General features: G+C 47.2%; 5 protein-coding genes across 5 annotated transcripts; 3 read left to right on the top strand and 2 right to left on the bottom strand.

The window, feature by feature from the left end:
* Positions 1-5,076: 5,076 nt before the first annotated feature.
* FOMMEDRAFT_168720 (PIN domain-like protein) lies at positions 5,077-7,929 on the top strand (the record flags this gene model as incomplete). The annotated part of the gene is made up of 3 exons (XM_007267559.1): positions 5,077-5,192; positions 5,276-5,412; positions 5,476-7,929. The coding sequence occupies 3 exons, from the start codon at positions 5,077-5,079 to the stop codon at positions 7,824-7,826; spliced, it is 2,604 nt and encodes an 867-aa protein (XP_007267621.1). The 3' UTR covers positions 7,827-7,929.
* A 52-nt stretch (positions 7,930-7,981) lies between these two features.
* Positions 7,982-10,059, bottom strand: FOMMEDRAFT_141329 (HAD IIID h; the record flags this gene model as incomplete). Its single annotated transcript, XM_007267558.1, has 13 exons — positions 9,930-10,059; positions 9,792-9,865; positions 9,634-9,731; positions 9,438-9,545; positions 9,294-9,373; positions 9,028-9,225; positions 8,854-8,968; positions 8,710-8,788; positions 8,629-8,638; positions 8,445-8,550; positions 8,349-8,382; positions 8,112-8,270; positions 7,982-8,026 (listed from the first exon to the last, which is right to left on the bottom strand). Coding segments are annotated over exons 1-13 (1,107 nt in total). The 5' UTR covers positions 9,931-10,059.
* Positions 10,060-10,301: 242 nt separating this feature from the next.
* FOMMEDRAFT_157414 (uncharacterized protein) lies at positions 10,302-11,301 on the bottom strand (the record flags this gene model as incomplete). The annotated part of the gene is made up of 5 exons (XM_007267557.1): positions 10,302-10,366; positions 10,422-10,619; positions 10,674-10,885; positions 10,946-11,028; positions 11,083-11,301. 5 exons carry the CDS (start codon positions 11,299-11,301, stop codon positions 10,302-10,304), a joined length of 777 nt encoding a protein of 258 aa, XP_007267619.1.
* A 158-nt stretch (positions 11,302-11,459) lies between these two features.
* FOMMEDRAFT_20978 (adaptin ear-binding coat-associated protein 1 NECAP-1) lies at positions 11,460-12,852 on the top strand. Its single transcript, XM_007267556.1, has 6 exons — positions 11,460-11,676; positions 11,729-11,734; positions 11,785-11,934; positions 11,992-12,016; positions 12,071-12,736; positions 12,798-12,852. Exons 1-5 carry the CDS (start codon positions 11,475-11,477, stop codon positions 12,315-12,317), a joined length of 630 nt encoding a protein of 209 aa, XP_007267618.1. The 5' UTR covers positions 11,460-11,474; the 3' UTR covers positions 12,318-12,736; positions 12,798-12,852.
* A 420-nt stretch (positions 12,853-13,272) lies between these two features.
* Positions 13,273-15,469, top strand: FOMMEDRAFT_109410 (cellulase CEL6B; the record flags this gene model as incomplete). The annotated part of the gene is made up of 12 exons (XM_007267555.1): positions 13,273-13,569; positions 13,622-13,639; positions 13,696-13,762; positions 13,823-13,970; positions 14,028-14,226; positions 14,284-14,406; positions 14,468-14,581; positions 14,639-14,806; positions 14,868-14,956; positions 15,014-15,194; positions 15,256-15,326; positions 15,380-15,469. The coding sequence occupies exons 1-12, from the start codon at positions 13,491-13,493 to the stop codon at positions 15,467-15,469; spliced, it is 1,347 nt and encodes a 448-aa protein (XP_007267617.1). The 5' UTR covers positions 13,273-13,490.
* Positions 15,470-15,547: the final 78 nt, after the last annotated feature.

The raw sequence follows: 15,547 nt of genomic DNA, 5'->3' as shown, positions 1-15,547 counted from the left end.
AGGGCTTACCACCGACCATGGAGATGGACTCGGGAGTGACTTAGGACTGGCTCGCAGCTCATCGTCATCTCATCAATATATGCAGACGAGTGACAGAGTATGTCTTTGTAGAGGCGAGCAAGTACTCCTTGCACTAGAAAACGGTAACACCAGACTGAGTGCCTGTGTATTGCGACTTCATATCGTCAAGGTCTGCCGAGTCGTCCTGGCTCTTATAGTCAAACTGCGAGAGACTGCCCATGTCCGAAGCGCCTGCCATGGATGATAGCGATCCGCGTCGACGGAGACGGTCTGATTGGGAATATGCGATGCTGCTTGCGCGCTCTGATGGCGCTGCGCCTCCCACGACGCTCGCGGAGTCATTGACGCTATTTCCGACGTCCTGCGAGATAATAGAGCTTGCATAGCCACCATACACGCTGCGCTTCTGGCCGTTCGCAGTGCGCTGCAAGCTCTGTCCGAAAGGTCCGTTTGTAGCAGCAAACATAGGCAAGCCCGAAGAGTAAGTTGCCTGCGAGCGCAAAGATTGAACGTCGGATGGAATATATCCCAAAGGATCATGACTCCGATAGAAGCTCGCGTCGAACCTGCTAGGTGTACCGGAACGACCGCTTGAACCACTGAGGAGATCCCTAGCGTTGACCTCGTGACGGCGGTATTGGTCAAGAGACTTGTTGAGCGCACGCCTCGGTTTGCTGAATTGAATCATGCTAGGCTGCAGATGATTCAGCGGTCCTTCAACTAGACAATTCTTCTCTTTATAATGTGTCAGGAGATAGTGCCAAAGAGGATGCTATAGTTTTAATTTTGAGATGTGAGTTTCAAGAATAATCAGAATCAGAGATGTGAGATGCTCACCTTGCTCAAGACCTTCGGATTGCCAAGGATGACTATACCGTACTTCGCACGGGTAAGAGCAACGTTCAGACGTCTGGGGTCATTCAAGAATCCAATTCCCTGATGCTCGTTGCTCCTGACACAGCTCAAAATAATATAGTCCTTCTCACGTCCCTGGAATGCATCGACGCTAGCAACTTCGACCTCCTTGTACAGATCCTTCTTCAAGGAACCATTGAATTGCATGTAGTTCACGATGTAAGAACGCTGACCCTCGTAAGGCGTGACGATACCAATCTGAGCCGGTACAACACCGGATTTAAAGAACTTCGTGACAATCTTCTCGACGTTGGAGGCCTCCGTCCTAAGAGACAAACAATTAGATATGCGCAAATGAAGTCACGGATTACATACCTATTAAGGAATGAAGTGCCACTGGATGAGATTTCTTCCTGTCCAAGATTCTGGTAGAAGAACATAGGAGTGTCAGGAACAGGCCAGGGGAAATCGACGTTCCTCCTCAGACGCTCTGGAGCAGTCACACCATTCTGAAGGGTTCCTTCGTAGAACATATTTGAAGGGAACTCCGAAAGGCACGGGTGCATGCGATATTGGACCTGCAAGCGAATTGGACGGTTCCCGAGCACGACAAGACGCTCGAACAGGGACTGAGTGAGGCCAGCACGAGCAGCTTTCTTGTTCATAATTACTGGTCCGAGTTGCTACAACACTGGCGTCAGGAGCTATGAGGTAATCTTAATAGTCAGTCCGTCTCACCTGGTGATCACCGACGAGCACGACCTGTTTGCATCCAAGGACGAGAGGAATCATGCACTCTAAACCATGGTCAGACACTGGAATTAGTCATTTCGCTCTTGTACATACCTGGCTCAGCAGCTTGAGTAGCCTCATCGATCAATACCGTCTTGAACTTCAATTTGCTCAGTCTCGGGTCACCACATCCTACACAGGTCGCGCAAATCACGTCTGCCGCGCTCAGAATCTCCTTCTCGCACTGTCTAATGAGTGTCTTGTACTTTCTCTCGTCATTGGAGCTTAGTTCTCCTTGCTCATTCTTCAGTAGGATAAGCTTCTGCAGCTCAATGTTTGTCGTGTTGTTCGCCACTTGACGATGAAGTGTGAGGAAGGCGACCGAGGAATCAAGCGCTTCGCGGGACTTTGCCGTCAGCCGGACGACTTTCAGTCCCGTTGAGTGGATCTTCTCGGTGAGTTGATCAACCGCAACGTTTGAGGGAGCGCAGACGAGAACCTGGCCGGGATTCATCTTAGCAAGGTGGTAGACAATTGAAGCGGATGTAACAGTCTTTCCAGTACCAGGTGGACCCTGTAATGAGGATTAGCTCAGTTTAGTCATCTTCCAATGATTTGTAACAATTTCAATAGGCATACCTGAATGAGACTAAGAGGTTTTTGCAGAACGCTCTTTACTGCGTACATCTGGGAGTGGTTCAACTCCGGGAGGCCCGGAGCGGAGAACCTCTTTGGCATTAGAGTCCTCAGAACTTGCGGTTCAAGCTCATGGCCGAGGAGTTTGTGGTACTGGAAGAGTTGGTTAGTTGACAAGCCTTGGTAGATATGAAGTCAATCTTACAATATACCCGCTGACACTCTTCTCATCTACAGCAAAGGTTTTCATAGCAAGCTGCATACGATCGAAACTAGTTGACTTCCATACGAAATCGACGATGAAGTTGTGGGTGAGCTCGGTTGGTACACCCTCGCTTTTACGCAATTCGAGACCGACTTCGTCAGAAACATCTACATCGAGTTAGTTCCGCTGGCACTCATAGAAAGACCAAAATTCACTTACTGTTTGGAATCTTGAGTACGTGTCCAACACCTTCCCAAGGCTTATGCAACTCGCCCTGGTACCGCAGACGTAGTTCATCGCCAACCGCAAGTCTAACTTCTCCACTCTCCAACTTTGGCAAGTTGAACCACGCGATGCGCTTGTGATTGAGACCCATGTCCCAACGAACAGAAACGTCTGTCTGTGTCTGGCTCTCCTTCAGGCGTTTGTCATAATCCGCTTCTATCTTTACTAATGGGCCAAATATATTCTGATACTGGTAAGCATCTTCGTAGCGTACGAGGATCGGCTGTGGTTCGTCATCCACACCCGGCTTGTCCAAATCTTCGAGTGTCGCATTTGCATTCTCCCGCCACAAGTCTTCAAGACGGTTAATTTGTGCGAAAGAAATTTGGCGTGACCGTAGTTGTTCCGCTTCACTAGGAGGTTTTACAAGCCAAGAAAGGAACGAACGATCGTCAATTAGAGGTGCCCATAATGCAGCATTCCAGGAGATATCTTTGGATATCGCAGCGCAGGGTTGACTAGAATAAGTTCAATGACATGCGCCTATAAATAGAATAGAGTGCTTTGAGCGCTTACCGACACAGGAGTACGACAACTGTGTCGCTCTTCGCAGGGATAAAACCAAGCATAAAAACATTTCTGCTGCCACAATTGTAGCATTCTGGTACTGTTTCGCCAAGCGGGGATTCGGCATGTAAGATGACTTCCTTGTGTTTAGCGCGCACGAGATGATTAACAATATGCGAAGCCGAAGTGTTGCCACGCGAGTTACAAAACCACTTGCTGCAGATGATGCACTTCACAACAGAAGAAGGTGAATGAATACCACAGTAGCTGTTCTGTGTTAGTTTCAATGTTCAATCAGTTTCAATGTAAATATGCATACCTGCATGCATGGGGCGGCAACTCCACGGCACTTTCATCCTTTAAGTCGTCCAGTACACCATCCAGCTCTTCATCCACGGCATTAGCCCTCACTACCGCATGTCCATCTGCATTCACCCTGCCGGTGTTATTTCCCACATCTCTACTATCGCCCGAAATGGAGAGGCTTGAAAGTGATTCAAGATCGGCCGGAGTTCGGTTTGATGTGAAGCCAGAAACAATGGATGAGGTATCATCAACGATAGGCAGCCCACCGTACGTTGAACCCGATTCGTATTGGAAATTTTCAAAAGAGTCCATGATGAGAGTAAGAATCAAAGGAGGATCGCGTTTCGACTACGCAAACCATGATTGAAAGCACCATGACTTAGGCCACTGCATTACGTAATATAATGACTCCATTCACTTTTTGTTATCATTACGGACTTATATTACTACTACAGGAGCTTATCACTATTCCTGTATTCCTGCTACTACCTGTTTCTCGACTAAATAAATTAACCAACTGGATTTTGACTTGTAGAAGCAAACGAAATTCCTCATGCAGCCATAGGTTTTGATCAAGAACAATTACGCTCTCAACGTGTGGGCCGGGGAGGCATTGCAAGGCATGGAGTACCTTTCTGCACCTTTCCCCGATGTAGGAAGACAGCTGTCAGGCAGAAAAAGTGTCATAAAGGTAGACATAGCTGAGAACACTGCCAAGGTCAGGACGGCCAGTGGAATCTAACCAGGCGGTATTGTAATTAATATCCAGTAGTATTTGGAAGTTGCATAATGGGTCAGGGTGCAGTGAATTTTCCGAATTAGCAAACGAAAAATATCTGCACGGCGTGATATTACACCATCACTTATTAAAGAACAGACTGATAACACTGAATGATCAGTAAACAATTGATGTCCTAGAAAACGATGCCAGATTAGCCTGACAGTTAATAAATTCCGGACGGAAAGGATAAACGAGTAAAATCAGCTGGCTGTTCTTAGTTTTTGTTGTTAATTTTCCTCAAACACCATTGGTGTCGGAAAAGGTGGAAAGGTTTCTCATCAAGTAGGAGGACGGATTGACTATGAACGGTTGACTCACTACCAAAAAAATTAGGATACAACTTGTCCATTTGTTCGTATTGAAGCCTCGAGTGAACGACTACCTGCAAGATGAAACAGTCAGAACATGGAACCGTTGGTAAAGGTGTTTGAATGACACGGAAAAAGGAAAGGAATCAGAGGTGCAAAAGGTTTGGCTAAGATGCTCTGCCGATCGTCAAAGTCGATGGACTACGACTGGGGCGGCAAACGAAATCATCACGAAGATAGAATATGAAAGAGGCATGTCATTAGAACCTACTTTTTTCGACCTGTCGTGCACATTAGTTGGTTCAGAGGTAAAACAGAGTGAGGAAGGTAAAGACGAGTTTTTCATATGTGATCAGCACGTGGAGCGCCAAGAGTAGCAGTCGGATCCCACGGCCGGATTAGCGTTACCTTTGATTAACGCGGTTGATCGCTGTTGCCACATGGGTGTGCACGGTCTTACAACATTCCTCAGAGAATACAGGTCGACTTTGTCGAAGACCATCCATTTCTCTCCTCAGTATGCTGAGTATACGCCCCTAGTAGTCGATGGATGGTCGTACGTTATATCGACGTTGTCCTGCTAATCTAGACTGACCATATATGCGTCGTGTACAATCTGCGTATGTCTTGCTTCTTTAGCTTCATCTACAAATTATTTGAGGACTCTGGCCTGCCATGGGTATATGGTGGTGAATATGATGTGTTCTCTGAACTCATCGTCAAGGTCGTCAAAGCCTGGTTGGCTGTTCGGCTTCGCCCAATTTTTGTCTTTGACGGTGAGTACAACTGCTCATACCTCCCGAGCTGAGACTTCCTTTCTGACTGACGTACGTTTCCAGGATCCTTACCACCAGTCAAGTTCGCAACAGCCGTGTCTCGAAAAATCGAGTCCTTTATTAAACCATCCGAATTATTCTTCCGGACCTCCGCTGCTTCGCGAAACAAGCGCTGGTTCTTGAACGAATCGTACATTATTCCTCCTCTGGTGCACACTGTAACTGTTCATACTCTGTTCTCCATGCAAGATGAACTGGCTGGAGGTCATCTTTCTGACGATGAGGAAGAAAGACTGATCGAGCTCCACTTTGCCGATGAGGAAGCCGATTCTTACGCAGTAGATTTAGCGGGACGTGTTGGAGGTTATGTAACCGGCAGAGACTCCGATTTCGTCGTTTATAACAGCGAGGGTTACCTTGGATATATTCCATTGGAGGAAATGGTTTGGCTCATTTCTGAAGAAGAAAATGCACAGGACGTCTCCGACGAATTAGATGACGGATTCCAATCTGTGAAGAGGAAGAAAAGGTCTGCACCGAAACAAACGTCTACGTTTGGAATGATTCCTCCAGATGCGGAAATATACTCTTTATCAGTATCGCTATTTACTCCCTCCGCCCTTGCACAGCTCCTCAAACTGCCTGTGTCTCTGCTTCCTCTTCTTGGGGCTATTGTCGGGAATGATTACACATTACCAGCATCCGATCGGCCGGTGTATGCGTTTAACCCAAAGAGCTTCCAGAATCTCTTATTTGAACGGCGCTTGAATCTCCCTCGGCGTATCTTGCACGCGAGCTCCGTGCTCAATTCTTGTCTACATGGACACTCCAGCAAGCGAAGACAGAAGAAACCCCAAAGTGTTATGGAGCTTATTCAAATGACAATCGGAGCTCTCCTTACTGGTAGTGGTGCACCCGCTGTTTTAATCGGAAGTGGACAGCAAGAGGCAATCGTTGAAGCTGTTGCTGAAGGCACTTTACCCTATGCAATTCCCTTGCGACCCGCAGACGATGTGTTCCTATCTGAAACAGTATGTGCGCTTCATGAGCCTTTCGAATGCCAGCTTGTAGCACAGATGGATAGAACGGGAATAGAAGGCTTGTCAAAGCATGCAGAGGCTGTGTCTGCACTGTACTTGCGCGCCTATCGCCTTGGCCAGTTTTCACCTCTTTTGATGGATATACTTTCTACGAGGACAAGTTGGCCTAGAATTTTCTTGGAAAACCCGGACATGGAGGCTGTTTCACGCAGCGTATCTCGTCATGTACGAGAATTTGGTTATGCATTATTAGAAGCAGGAGTCATAATCCCTGCTCCACCGGTAACGGAGAACGAGGCTGAGAAGCCTGAGGATGAAGCCGATTCGGGAATGGAAGAAGATCCAGACGAGATGATTGATGTCGTGGAACAGTGCGAAGAGGAGTATGAGTACGAGGATGAGATTTCAGCAGATGTTGGAAAGCTTCGTGGAAAATTGAGGGAACTTCAATTTGACGAGGATGACCCGGATAACGTCGAACATTCGATAGACGAGAGGAGCTCCATGGCAGAAGACAGTTCCGTAAAGGGCTCGACTGCAGCGAGTTCATCTGTTCGCAGTCCTGCTCCCTTGTACCGTCCCGCCTACGTTAGGAAAGCCATTAGTGCCCAACGCAAAGTTGTGACGGAGTACGTACGTCGTGGTGCGCGCGTTGTGACTGAAGAAATCGAAGTTCGGCCTCTTCGTCAGTTCAACATTTTAGAGGAGGACGAGACGACGACGATTCCGGTTCAACTGCGTTCCGAAGACGATCGCCTCAATGTCCTCTTTAGGTTCTTACAGATTGACCCTCAAGAAATATCTGCTCTACCTGAAGAAGAGTGGATGCCAATCATGGCTCTTCGTTTGGTCGTACGAAGAATGCATGATCGCGCGGCGGAAAATATCACCTCAAAAGAAAGACAACTAGAAAAATGGACGCGTAGGGAGGCCCGTACATTTCTTGCATCTATCTCTCAGACAGCTTCTTCGCGGACGTCTTCCCTTGAACCACCCGCTGAGATTTCCGAACGTGCGATTCAACTTACGGCGCAGATATCCACAGCGTTAGAAGCTCTCGAACATCTCATACAGATTCTACTTCTTGCAGATGCGATACCGGGATGTGTTCATCGTTTCTCGGGACTTCGGTTCCATAGTCTCCTTGCGTTGGATACGGACGTTGACGTTGCGGATGATATTTGGCGCGTCTTCACGAATGGTCTTAATGCTTGTTTCGAAGAAGAGCGGAAAGGTAAGAAAGCGAAGCGGAAGGCACAAAAGGAGGATTCGAATGGGAACGGGAAAGCGAAAGTTACTTCACTTCCTAGTGGTAGAGCTAAAACGGCTGGTAGGAGTGGGATGTATAGTATCTTAGCGGGCATGTCGGCTTGATTTATTATTGTTATACACAGTTCTGGTCTTACGCGACTTTCGCGTTTTTATTGCTGTAGTAACGTCTTTTGTGTATCTTTGCTGTCGTCATAAGATAGTTTTTGCTAGGTTTGTATTATGTGTTACAGAATGGGTCGTGTGTATGAGGGAGTTTATTAGGGTGATGTGGAGAGTAGTGCTCTGGCGACTTTTTTCCAGTCCTACCAACACTGAATTAGTATGTGAACCTATCCAGGTCGCCAGACCAGGACAGCAAGCGAGAAAGAATGACGTCGATTTACTCACCTTGTGGTTGACAGTCGTTAAGTCCGGCACAGATGCGATGTGTACCATGTACCGTGCTAACTTCTCGAGCTCGCGGTCTTCCAAGGCACGAGGAGTGTGTGCATCTTTGAAAGCGCTGATCTTGAGGCCTTCGCCTGGGTTCAGAGCGAAGTTCCGACCCTAGATAGAACAAGGAGTTTTTTAAGTTCTAATCGTTAGTTTCAGTCTAGTATGTTGATCGTGTAGGAGCGGACGAACGAGATCGTCAACGTGAATTGTGTTTGACGCGTTACTGTTATAAATGTTGACGTCAGACCTCGTAAATGTGATTGAGAAGAGATAGGCTAAGCTAACTATTGAGGGAAGAGGTTCCAGATGATCTTGAGAGGTTTTACATGGTGAGGGAATTGCTGTCCGTTGCGTACTGAGAAGACCTTGAACATCGACGTCTTGTCGAGAACTATAGGATGTGATAAAGTGGCATGAACTTCAGTCAGTCCGTTCGCACGACTTTTCTTCGTGAAGCAAAGAAATTCACCGAAGTTTATCTGTAGTGTTCAGTTATCGTACGAAGTGAAGCAGGATGATAATAATTCTTGAAAAAAAGTGATTTATTGACCTTGTAGTTGTTCCTGTCCGATCCAATCATTCCAAGTTCGTGAAGTTTCGCTTCTAGCCACATCCAGCTAGTCTGCGACCTGTTACATAAAACACGGTTAATCAAACGAGAATAGAATATTGTACAAAGAAAATAAAGTCCTACCATATACAAATATCATAATGAGGATATACTGCCTCAAGGAATTCGTGCAACTTTGGTCTTGCACATTCTATTGGTGGCAATGATCCTTCAATCAGGGGTTTAGTATCCAAAATGGCTAAATGACACTTCATTTTCAACACAGTCATAAAGGTGGATACACATGTACGCCCTTACTATAGTCGATATCCAAAACAAGTAGCTTCTTCCCTTCTCGTAAAGGGTGCATCAAGGTTAGGTTGTCGCGCAGCATACGTGTGGCTTCTTTGATCTTTCGTTGGTTTCGCCTATCGGCAATGTATGCCCGTGACGCTTGCGGGTTTTCCGAGAAGTCGACATCAAGATCGTTGAATACGTCCGGAAGCTCTTCTAGTTCTGTGAGAATATGTTTCGTGAGTGGGTGAACCGCAGGTGTAGAGGGGGCGGTGTGGAGAGAGTCTCACGCGAAGGGTCTTTCAACTCGTCCCCCATCGGAGTCCCGACCAGTGAAAACTTCTTGCCAGAGCTGAGCTTCAAATTTGCTCTGAAAACACGGAGTGAATGAATAAATTGCGGTCGCATCGCAGAAATTGTGATTGATCACGTACATAGTTTCTTCCTCAGGTGGGAGTTTACCTTTCACGAGGCCGAGAATTTTCTGTCGGTCTGGTGGGACGTTCGTCATGCTGAATAGCAGTGACTTGAGATCATACACCCTGTGGAACAAAGCGCGATCAATACAACCCTGTACTCCCTATAGATTCGCCCTAACGCGCAGCACTACAAAGAATTAATCAGGCTTACCTGTCTGTATCCGCAATGTTGAGATCAAATGACTTCCCAGACCAGGTAAATTTGAGTTTAATCCAAACTTCTGGGGCGCTAGATTCATCCGATGCTACCTTTGATTCATCTACATGAATACTGACGAATTGATGATGCGAAACTGGGAAAGAAGATACCTGGACATCCTCCACGCTTCCTTCTGCCGCAACTGTAGCATCGTTATTGGCGTCTTGATCATCCGGAGTGGCCACTGCATTCGAGATGGCAATTTGGTTATTCTTGGTGCAGGACATGACATAAAGCACCAAACATACTAGCAAGAAGACTGCACAGTTGATGGATCAAACCCAGATAGCAGATTTAGTCGTATATACAAGATGTAGCTGGAATATGGGTCTGCACGTTACACGTTACTGCGAGTGCGCCTAGGATGACAATAAGAGGAGGGAGAGTTGGGAATGTGATCTGCAGAGATTGACGCGCGCTTCAATGATGGTGCATTACGTACGCGTTATTTGGCTCTATTTACTGACGCGTTTCGCATGGCGTTGCTGAACACGTTCTGTCTTTCAACCTCGTGTCTTTGCTACATACTCTATACATACTACATACAGATGACGCTTCGACCGTTGAGAGGCGATAAAAGCGAATTCGTTAGCTTCATTACTGCGATTTGTCCGTACTATTCAACTTCCAATATCGAACTGCGCAGCCCCTCCTACAATAAGTCTAATAGTCGATTGTGTCGACGCTTTGTCATTGTAGTTAATAAAGCAACATCCATCGGATATATAAAAATTCCTTACTCAAATTAGAATGAGAAGATGGGTTTCTTGAGGAAGGAGCAATCAGCTGATTTACAGTGGAGTCGTACATCCAGCCGTAGCTTTCCATTGCCCTGCGGATACCATCTTCGGGAAGGTTTAGATAGGTCATCGCTAAGGGCAGAGGCAGCGATGTGTAAGCCTTCAGAAGGAGCTCCGCTGTTTTTCGACGGAAAGCAGCTATGCAGAGAAGCGTTAGTGAAATTGAACTTGGTAAGACAGTTCTTTACGCACTGATATGTCTTTCTACAAGAAGCTTGACGACAGTAGCTAGTAGGCTATCAAATAAGTCGCCTTGCACTAGTAGCACGAGGTCGTTTGCATTTTTGTATACAAGATGATACGTTCTATTCTGCGTTGCAGCAAGCAACTTGAGAAGGGCCTTGGAGAGAGGGTGGGAAGCAAGGTTCTCTGGTAATCGCCTCAAGGCGAATAGAGCAGGAGGTCTAGGGTCCTTTTAGTACATTTTGAAAACCTAGAAAATGATCAAGGAGTATGGTACCCACAGCTCGTCTGTGATTATGTACGAAAGCACCAATGGACCGACAACTAATAATCTAGTTTCATCTTGGCGAGACGCAGCGTCGGCCTGGCAAAGAATCCCGTTTATTTTGTTCAATCCAGATAAAAACAAATACCTTACACTCAATTCAGTTGCCTCCGCTAGACTTATGAGCTCCGGAAGGAGGTTTTGTATCGCGAAATTGGAAATTGCTGGAAATACGTCCTGAAATACGGCGGAGGCGTGACCATGTCTAAGCGTCGTAGGTGGATTCGCTGAAGAAGGGCTCTGACTTGCTAACAGTTGCTGGATGTCATTCTCTGTTAGAGGAGGCGTCAGTGGAGCGTTGTGCCCGGTCATGAAGAGCAATGGCGGTGTCAAGGTGGGCGTTGGACGTAAGAACAGCAAGCGTGCGGAAACTCAGCGCGTTGTATGCACGCGTCAATTACATAACACTAGACAGATCTGCCCATGTTGATCTAAATCACTACAACACTAACTCGTTCATTGACTACCTCTTGGCTCGCTCGGAAATGGACAACCTCGATGACGAGATCGAGTCTATTCTGTACATCTGCAGGGAAGTTTCTGTCTACAAGATCCCCCCTCTGAAGGCGAATGAAGGCCACCGAGCTCAGGATTGGGGAGACCTAGCTGCTCCTCTGTGGAAAGGTAGATTGCGGATCGTAGAGAAAGGGAAAATTGTCACCCTACGATTTGAGGATCCAACTACCGGTACGATTTCGTAAATTCAATACCTCACGCAATTTGATTCACGCAATTTCAGGCGAACGTGAGTCGTTGAAGATGGTACTAGACGATCAATTTGATCATGCTATATAGTGTTCGCAAAGACACCTTATGATCCGCAGAAACCAGCAGTGGAAGCAGTCCTAGACTCGTCGAGATATTTCGTGGTGCGTCTGGAGGATGAGGGGAAGAAGGCGTATATCGGCATGGGTTTTGCAGAGAGGACAGACAGTTTCGATTTCAGTGAGTCCACTGCATACATTAGACCGAACCTCCTGTCTCATCGCTCTCGTTTTCTAGACGTCTCCTTACAGGATTATACTAAGTCAAATACATCTTTTTGTTTCCTCCGGCCTTATCATTACTTACATTGTTCCAGGCGATTTTTCGCGAGTCTTAACCCGCCGTCTCCGACAACAGAGGCCGAGGCCCCAAAGTCGACGGCACCGAAGAAGGATTACACATTAAAAGAGGGCCAGACCTTTTCTATTTCGATTCCCGGCAGGAATAAATCTGGAGGAAGTGCAAACAATAATCTTCTCGGCTCATCTTCTACATCAACAAGTTCTGGTGGATCCATTCCTCTCTTACCTCCGCCGCCGAGTTCAAGCAGTAAACGACGATGAATCATGTCATTTATCAGGTATACATGTATTTACTTTGCGGGAAGATTTAAGTTATGTTGTGCACAGCATTTTACTGCTACCATGAGCTAAGTAATTGCTCAATCGATTAATTCTGCAAATAACTCCGGGGCTGGATCGAATAAAGCCTAATAATGCTTTGGACGTCTTTTAGCCGCTTTCTCGGAGTCCAGCTACCTTCTATATTGCGATGGCTTTGTGCGATTATTCGTTGATCGGCATTTGCTTGGCTTCAATATCCGCAGAACCAAAACTCAGCTTCCTTGATGTGCTGTCGTACCAAACATCCGAACTCCGCAACTCCGCTCGGCCGGAACATTGCTCTACATCTCAATGTACAGTCCCTGTAGCGGCGGGTTCGATACTCGGCGCATTGTTTTGGGATAAAGCTTTGTCTCTGTGTGAGTAGTATTACACTTCTAGTCTTTGTATACTCACTTGAATATTTTACGCCTTGTTCAGGATGCTGGCCGGAAATAACACGCCGTTATTAGAAGAGTTTGCCCAGAAGGTTCCCCGCTTAAAATACCTTGTCTAAATATGCCGGAACTTGTTATCAAGTTACAAAATTGGCAACATCAATTCAACGCACTGACAGTATTCTAGACTTGACAGAATGAATTTGTCGCTGAGGCATGCGTAATAGGAACCATATTCGATTCTTTTCAAGCACAAGTTCACCATGTCGGATAAAATCGAGACCACCTGATCAAATTGACAGCAAACAACCGTATTTCCGTCTAGGTCAATGCTTGTCCGGACCCGACTTGAAAACGACCGACGTTTGCCCGCCGGATCAAGTCTAGACAAGTTAAGAATTTGCCTTCTCTTCTGTGTTTTCGTGGAACCGAAGCGGTCACATGCCCAGGCCAAGCCGTCAAAATCATGATTCTTGTACAGGACGACGTTAACTGTGCCTGAGTTGTTGTACGAATGAGCTGCAGCGACGTCTTAGCTAGCGCGCTATCCTAGCCACACTTGTGTCGATACTCACCGACGACTTTCCGTTTTCGTTGCGTGGCTTTAGCCCGGAATTTCGGCTTCAATCCCAATGATATGACCCGGAAACAGGGGAAACAGGTATCATAGCGCTGGTATAAAGGTAGGGCAAATGAGACAGCGGGCTCCCAGCACTACACGGCGCCTTTGGTAACAATGTTCAAATTTGCTGCTCTCGCATCTCTCGTCGCTCTTGTCCCTTTCGTTAGGGGACAAGCCCAGGAATGGGGTCAATGTACGCACTTCTTTGTTCAACCCGGCATGTATGTTCTTATTACCATTATCAGGTGGCGGCATTGGCTGGAGTATGTCATTATTATACCCGTGTTGCATGATTTCAGTTTGGTTGACGGACTTGTAGCTGGCCCTACAACTTGTGTGGCGGGCACGACTTGCACTGAACAGAACGCCTATTACTCTCAATGCTTGTTCGTTCCTTTACTACAAGGTGATAGTTGATCTTCATCCTAATGATGTGCGCATTTCAGGCCTGGTTCCGCGGCACCTTCTTCCAGTGCTCCGGCATCAACTGTTGCTCCTACATCGTCCCAATCCTCACCTAGTGGCACAGCGACTAGCTCCGCACCCGCCGGCTCTTCAACTCCCATTGCCGGTAATCCTTTCGAGGGTTGCTCGGTGCGTTAGGTCCGAATCTTCAGGCGGGATTGTTCTAATGTAACTTTTCCCTTTCAGATGTACCTTAGCCCGTACTACGCAAATGAAGTTTCGCAAGCCGTGGAGCAGATTACTGACTCGACGCTCAAGTCCAAGGCTGCGTCTGTAGCAAACATCCCAACCTTCATCTGGCTTGACTCTGTGTCCAAGGTTCCAAGCCTTGACACGTACATGGCAGATGCTGCAACTCAGAGCGGCTGCACTATCATGCCGATTGGTGAGACTTATTTCACTACCGAACAACTCTTATTGAATACTAATATTTGTTGAAAAGTTATCTACGATCTTCCCAACCGCGACTGTCACGCGAAGGCCTCCAATGGCGAGTTCACGATTGCTAACAACGGTGTTGCGAACTACGAGAACTACATTGACCAGATTGTGGCGATCATTAAGAGTCAGTCAACTTTTTTAAAATCCACATTGCATGCCCTGACAAATCATTCTGCACCTCCCAGAGTATCCGTCCGTTAAGGTCGTTGCCGTCATTGAACCAGACTCACTCGCGAACCTTGTCACGAACTTGTCTGACCCGAACTGCGCCAACGCAAAGGATGCATATCTGGAATGCAGTAGGTTGGCTCCGTGTTGTAGAAAGACCAGCATGTAACGCGTTTATTCCTATCCAGCCAACTACGCTCTGCAGCAGCTCTCTGCAGTTGGTGTCATTTCGTACCTTGATGCTGGTCACGCAGGATGGCTTGGCTGGCCCGCAAACCTGAGCCCTGCTGCTCAATTGTTTGCTCAAATTTACCAGACTGCCGGAAAGCCTGCAAATCTCCGCGGTCTCGCCACCAGTACGTTGAACATTGCACTGCACAGCATCTGCTCAAATCTGATGTTTGACCAATTATCCAGACGTCGCAAACTACAACGCTCTTAGCGCTGTCACGCCCGATCCGTGCACTCAGGGTGACCCTAACTACGATGAGATCCACTACATCAATGTACGTTCCGAAGCGTCACACCGCAGTCGCCTGCGGATCTGATCAATTCCTGTACAGGCACTTGCACCGATGCTGCAATCAGCTGGATTCCCGGCTCACTTCATCGTCGACCAGGGACGTTCTGGCCAGCAGAACCTGCGCCAACAGTGGGGTGACTGGTGCAACATCAAGGGTGCCGGTTTCGGTACTCGTCCGACCACAAACACAGGCTCGTCTTTGATTGACTCCATTGTCTGGGGTATGCTAGTTTCTCGATTGTTTCTAAATTAATCGGGATTGACACTGCTCTGTGTTTACAGTCAAACCTGGAGGTGAATGCGATGGGACCAGCAACAGCTCTGCCCCGCGATATGACTCGACTTGCTCTTTGGTAATTTGCCGTGCTTCTGCATGCTGTTTCACTACGCTCATTGATATTCACAGCCCGATGCAACTGTTCCGGCACCAGAGGCGGGAACATGGTTCCAGGCCTACTTTGAAACGCTCGTCTCGCAGGCCAACCCGCCTCTGTAAAATGCCTTGGATGATCGGAAAAGACGGATCGCTTTCTATGGTGTCATCTCTGGGTGTATGATTATTACTGTTTTGGGC

The sequence above is a fragment of the Fomitiporia mediterranea genome (assembly GCF_000271605.1).
Source record: "Fomitiporia mediterranea MF3/22 unplaced genomic scaffold FOMMEscaffold_7, whole genome shotgun sequence".
NCBI classification, from domain to species: Eukaryota; Fungi; Basidiomycota; class Agaricomycetes; order Hymenochaetales; family Hymenochaetaceae; genus Fomitiporia; species Fomitiporia mediterranea.
This window is presented reverse-complemented; position numbering and strand designations above follow the sequence as displayed.

Coding starts and splice junctions, on each gene's coding strand:
- FOMMEDRAFT_20978 (XM_007267556.1), top strand. CDS start 11,475: ATGGACAACCTCGATGACGAGATCGAGTCTATTCTGTACATCTGCAGG. Junction 11,935..11,991: donor GACAGACAGTTTCGATTTCA/GTGAGTCCACTG, acceptor CTCGTTTTCTAG/ACGTCTCCTTACAGGATTAT. Junction 12,017..12,070: donor TCCTTACAGGATTATACTAA/GTCAAATACATC, acceptor ACATTGTTCCAG/GCGATTTTTCGCGAGTCTTA.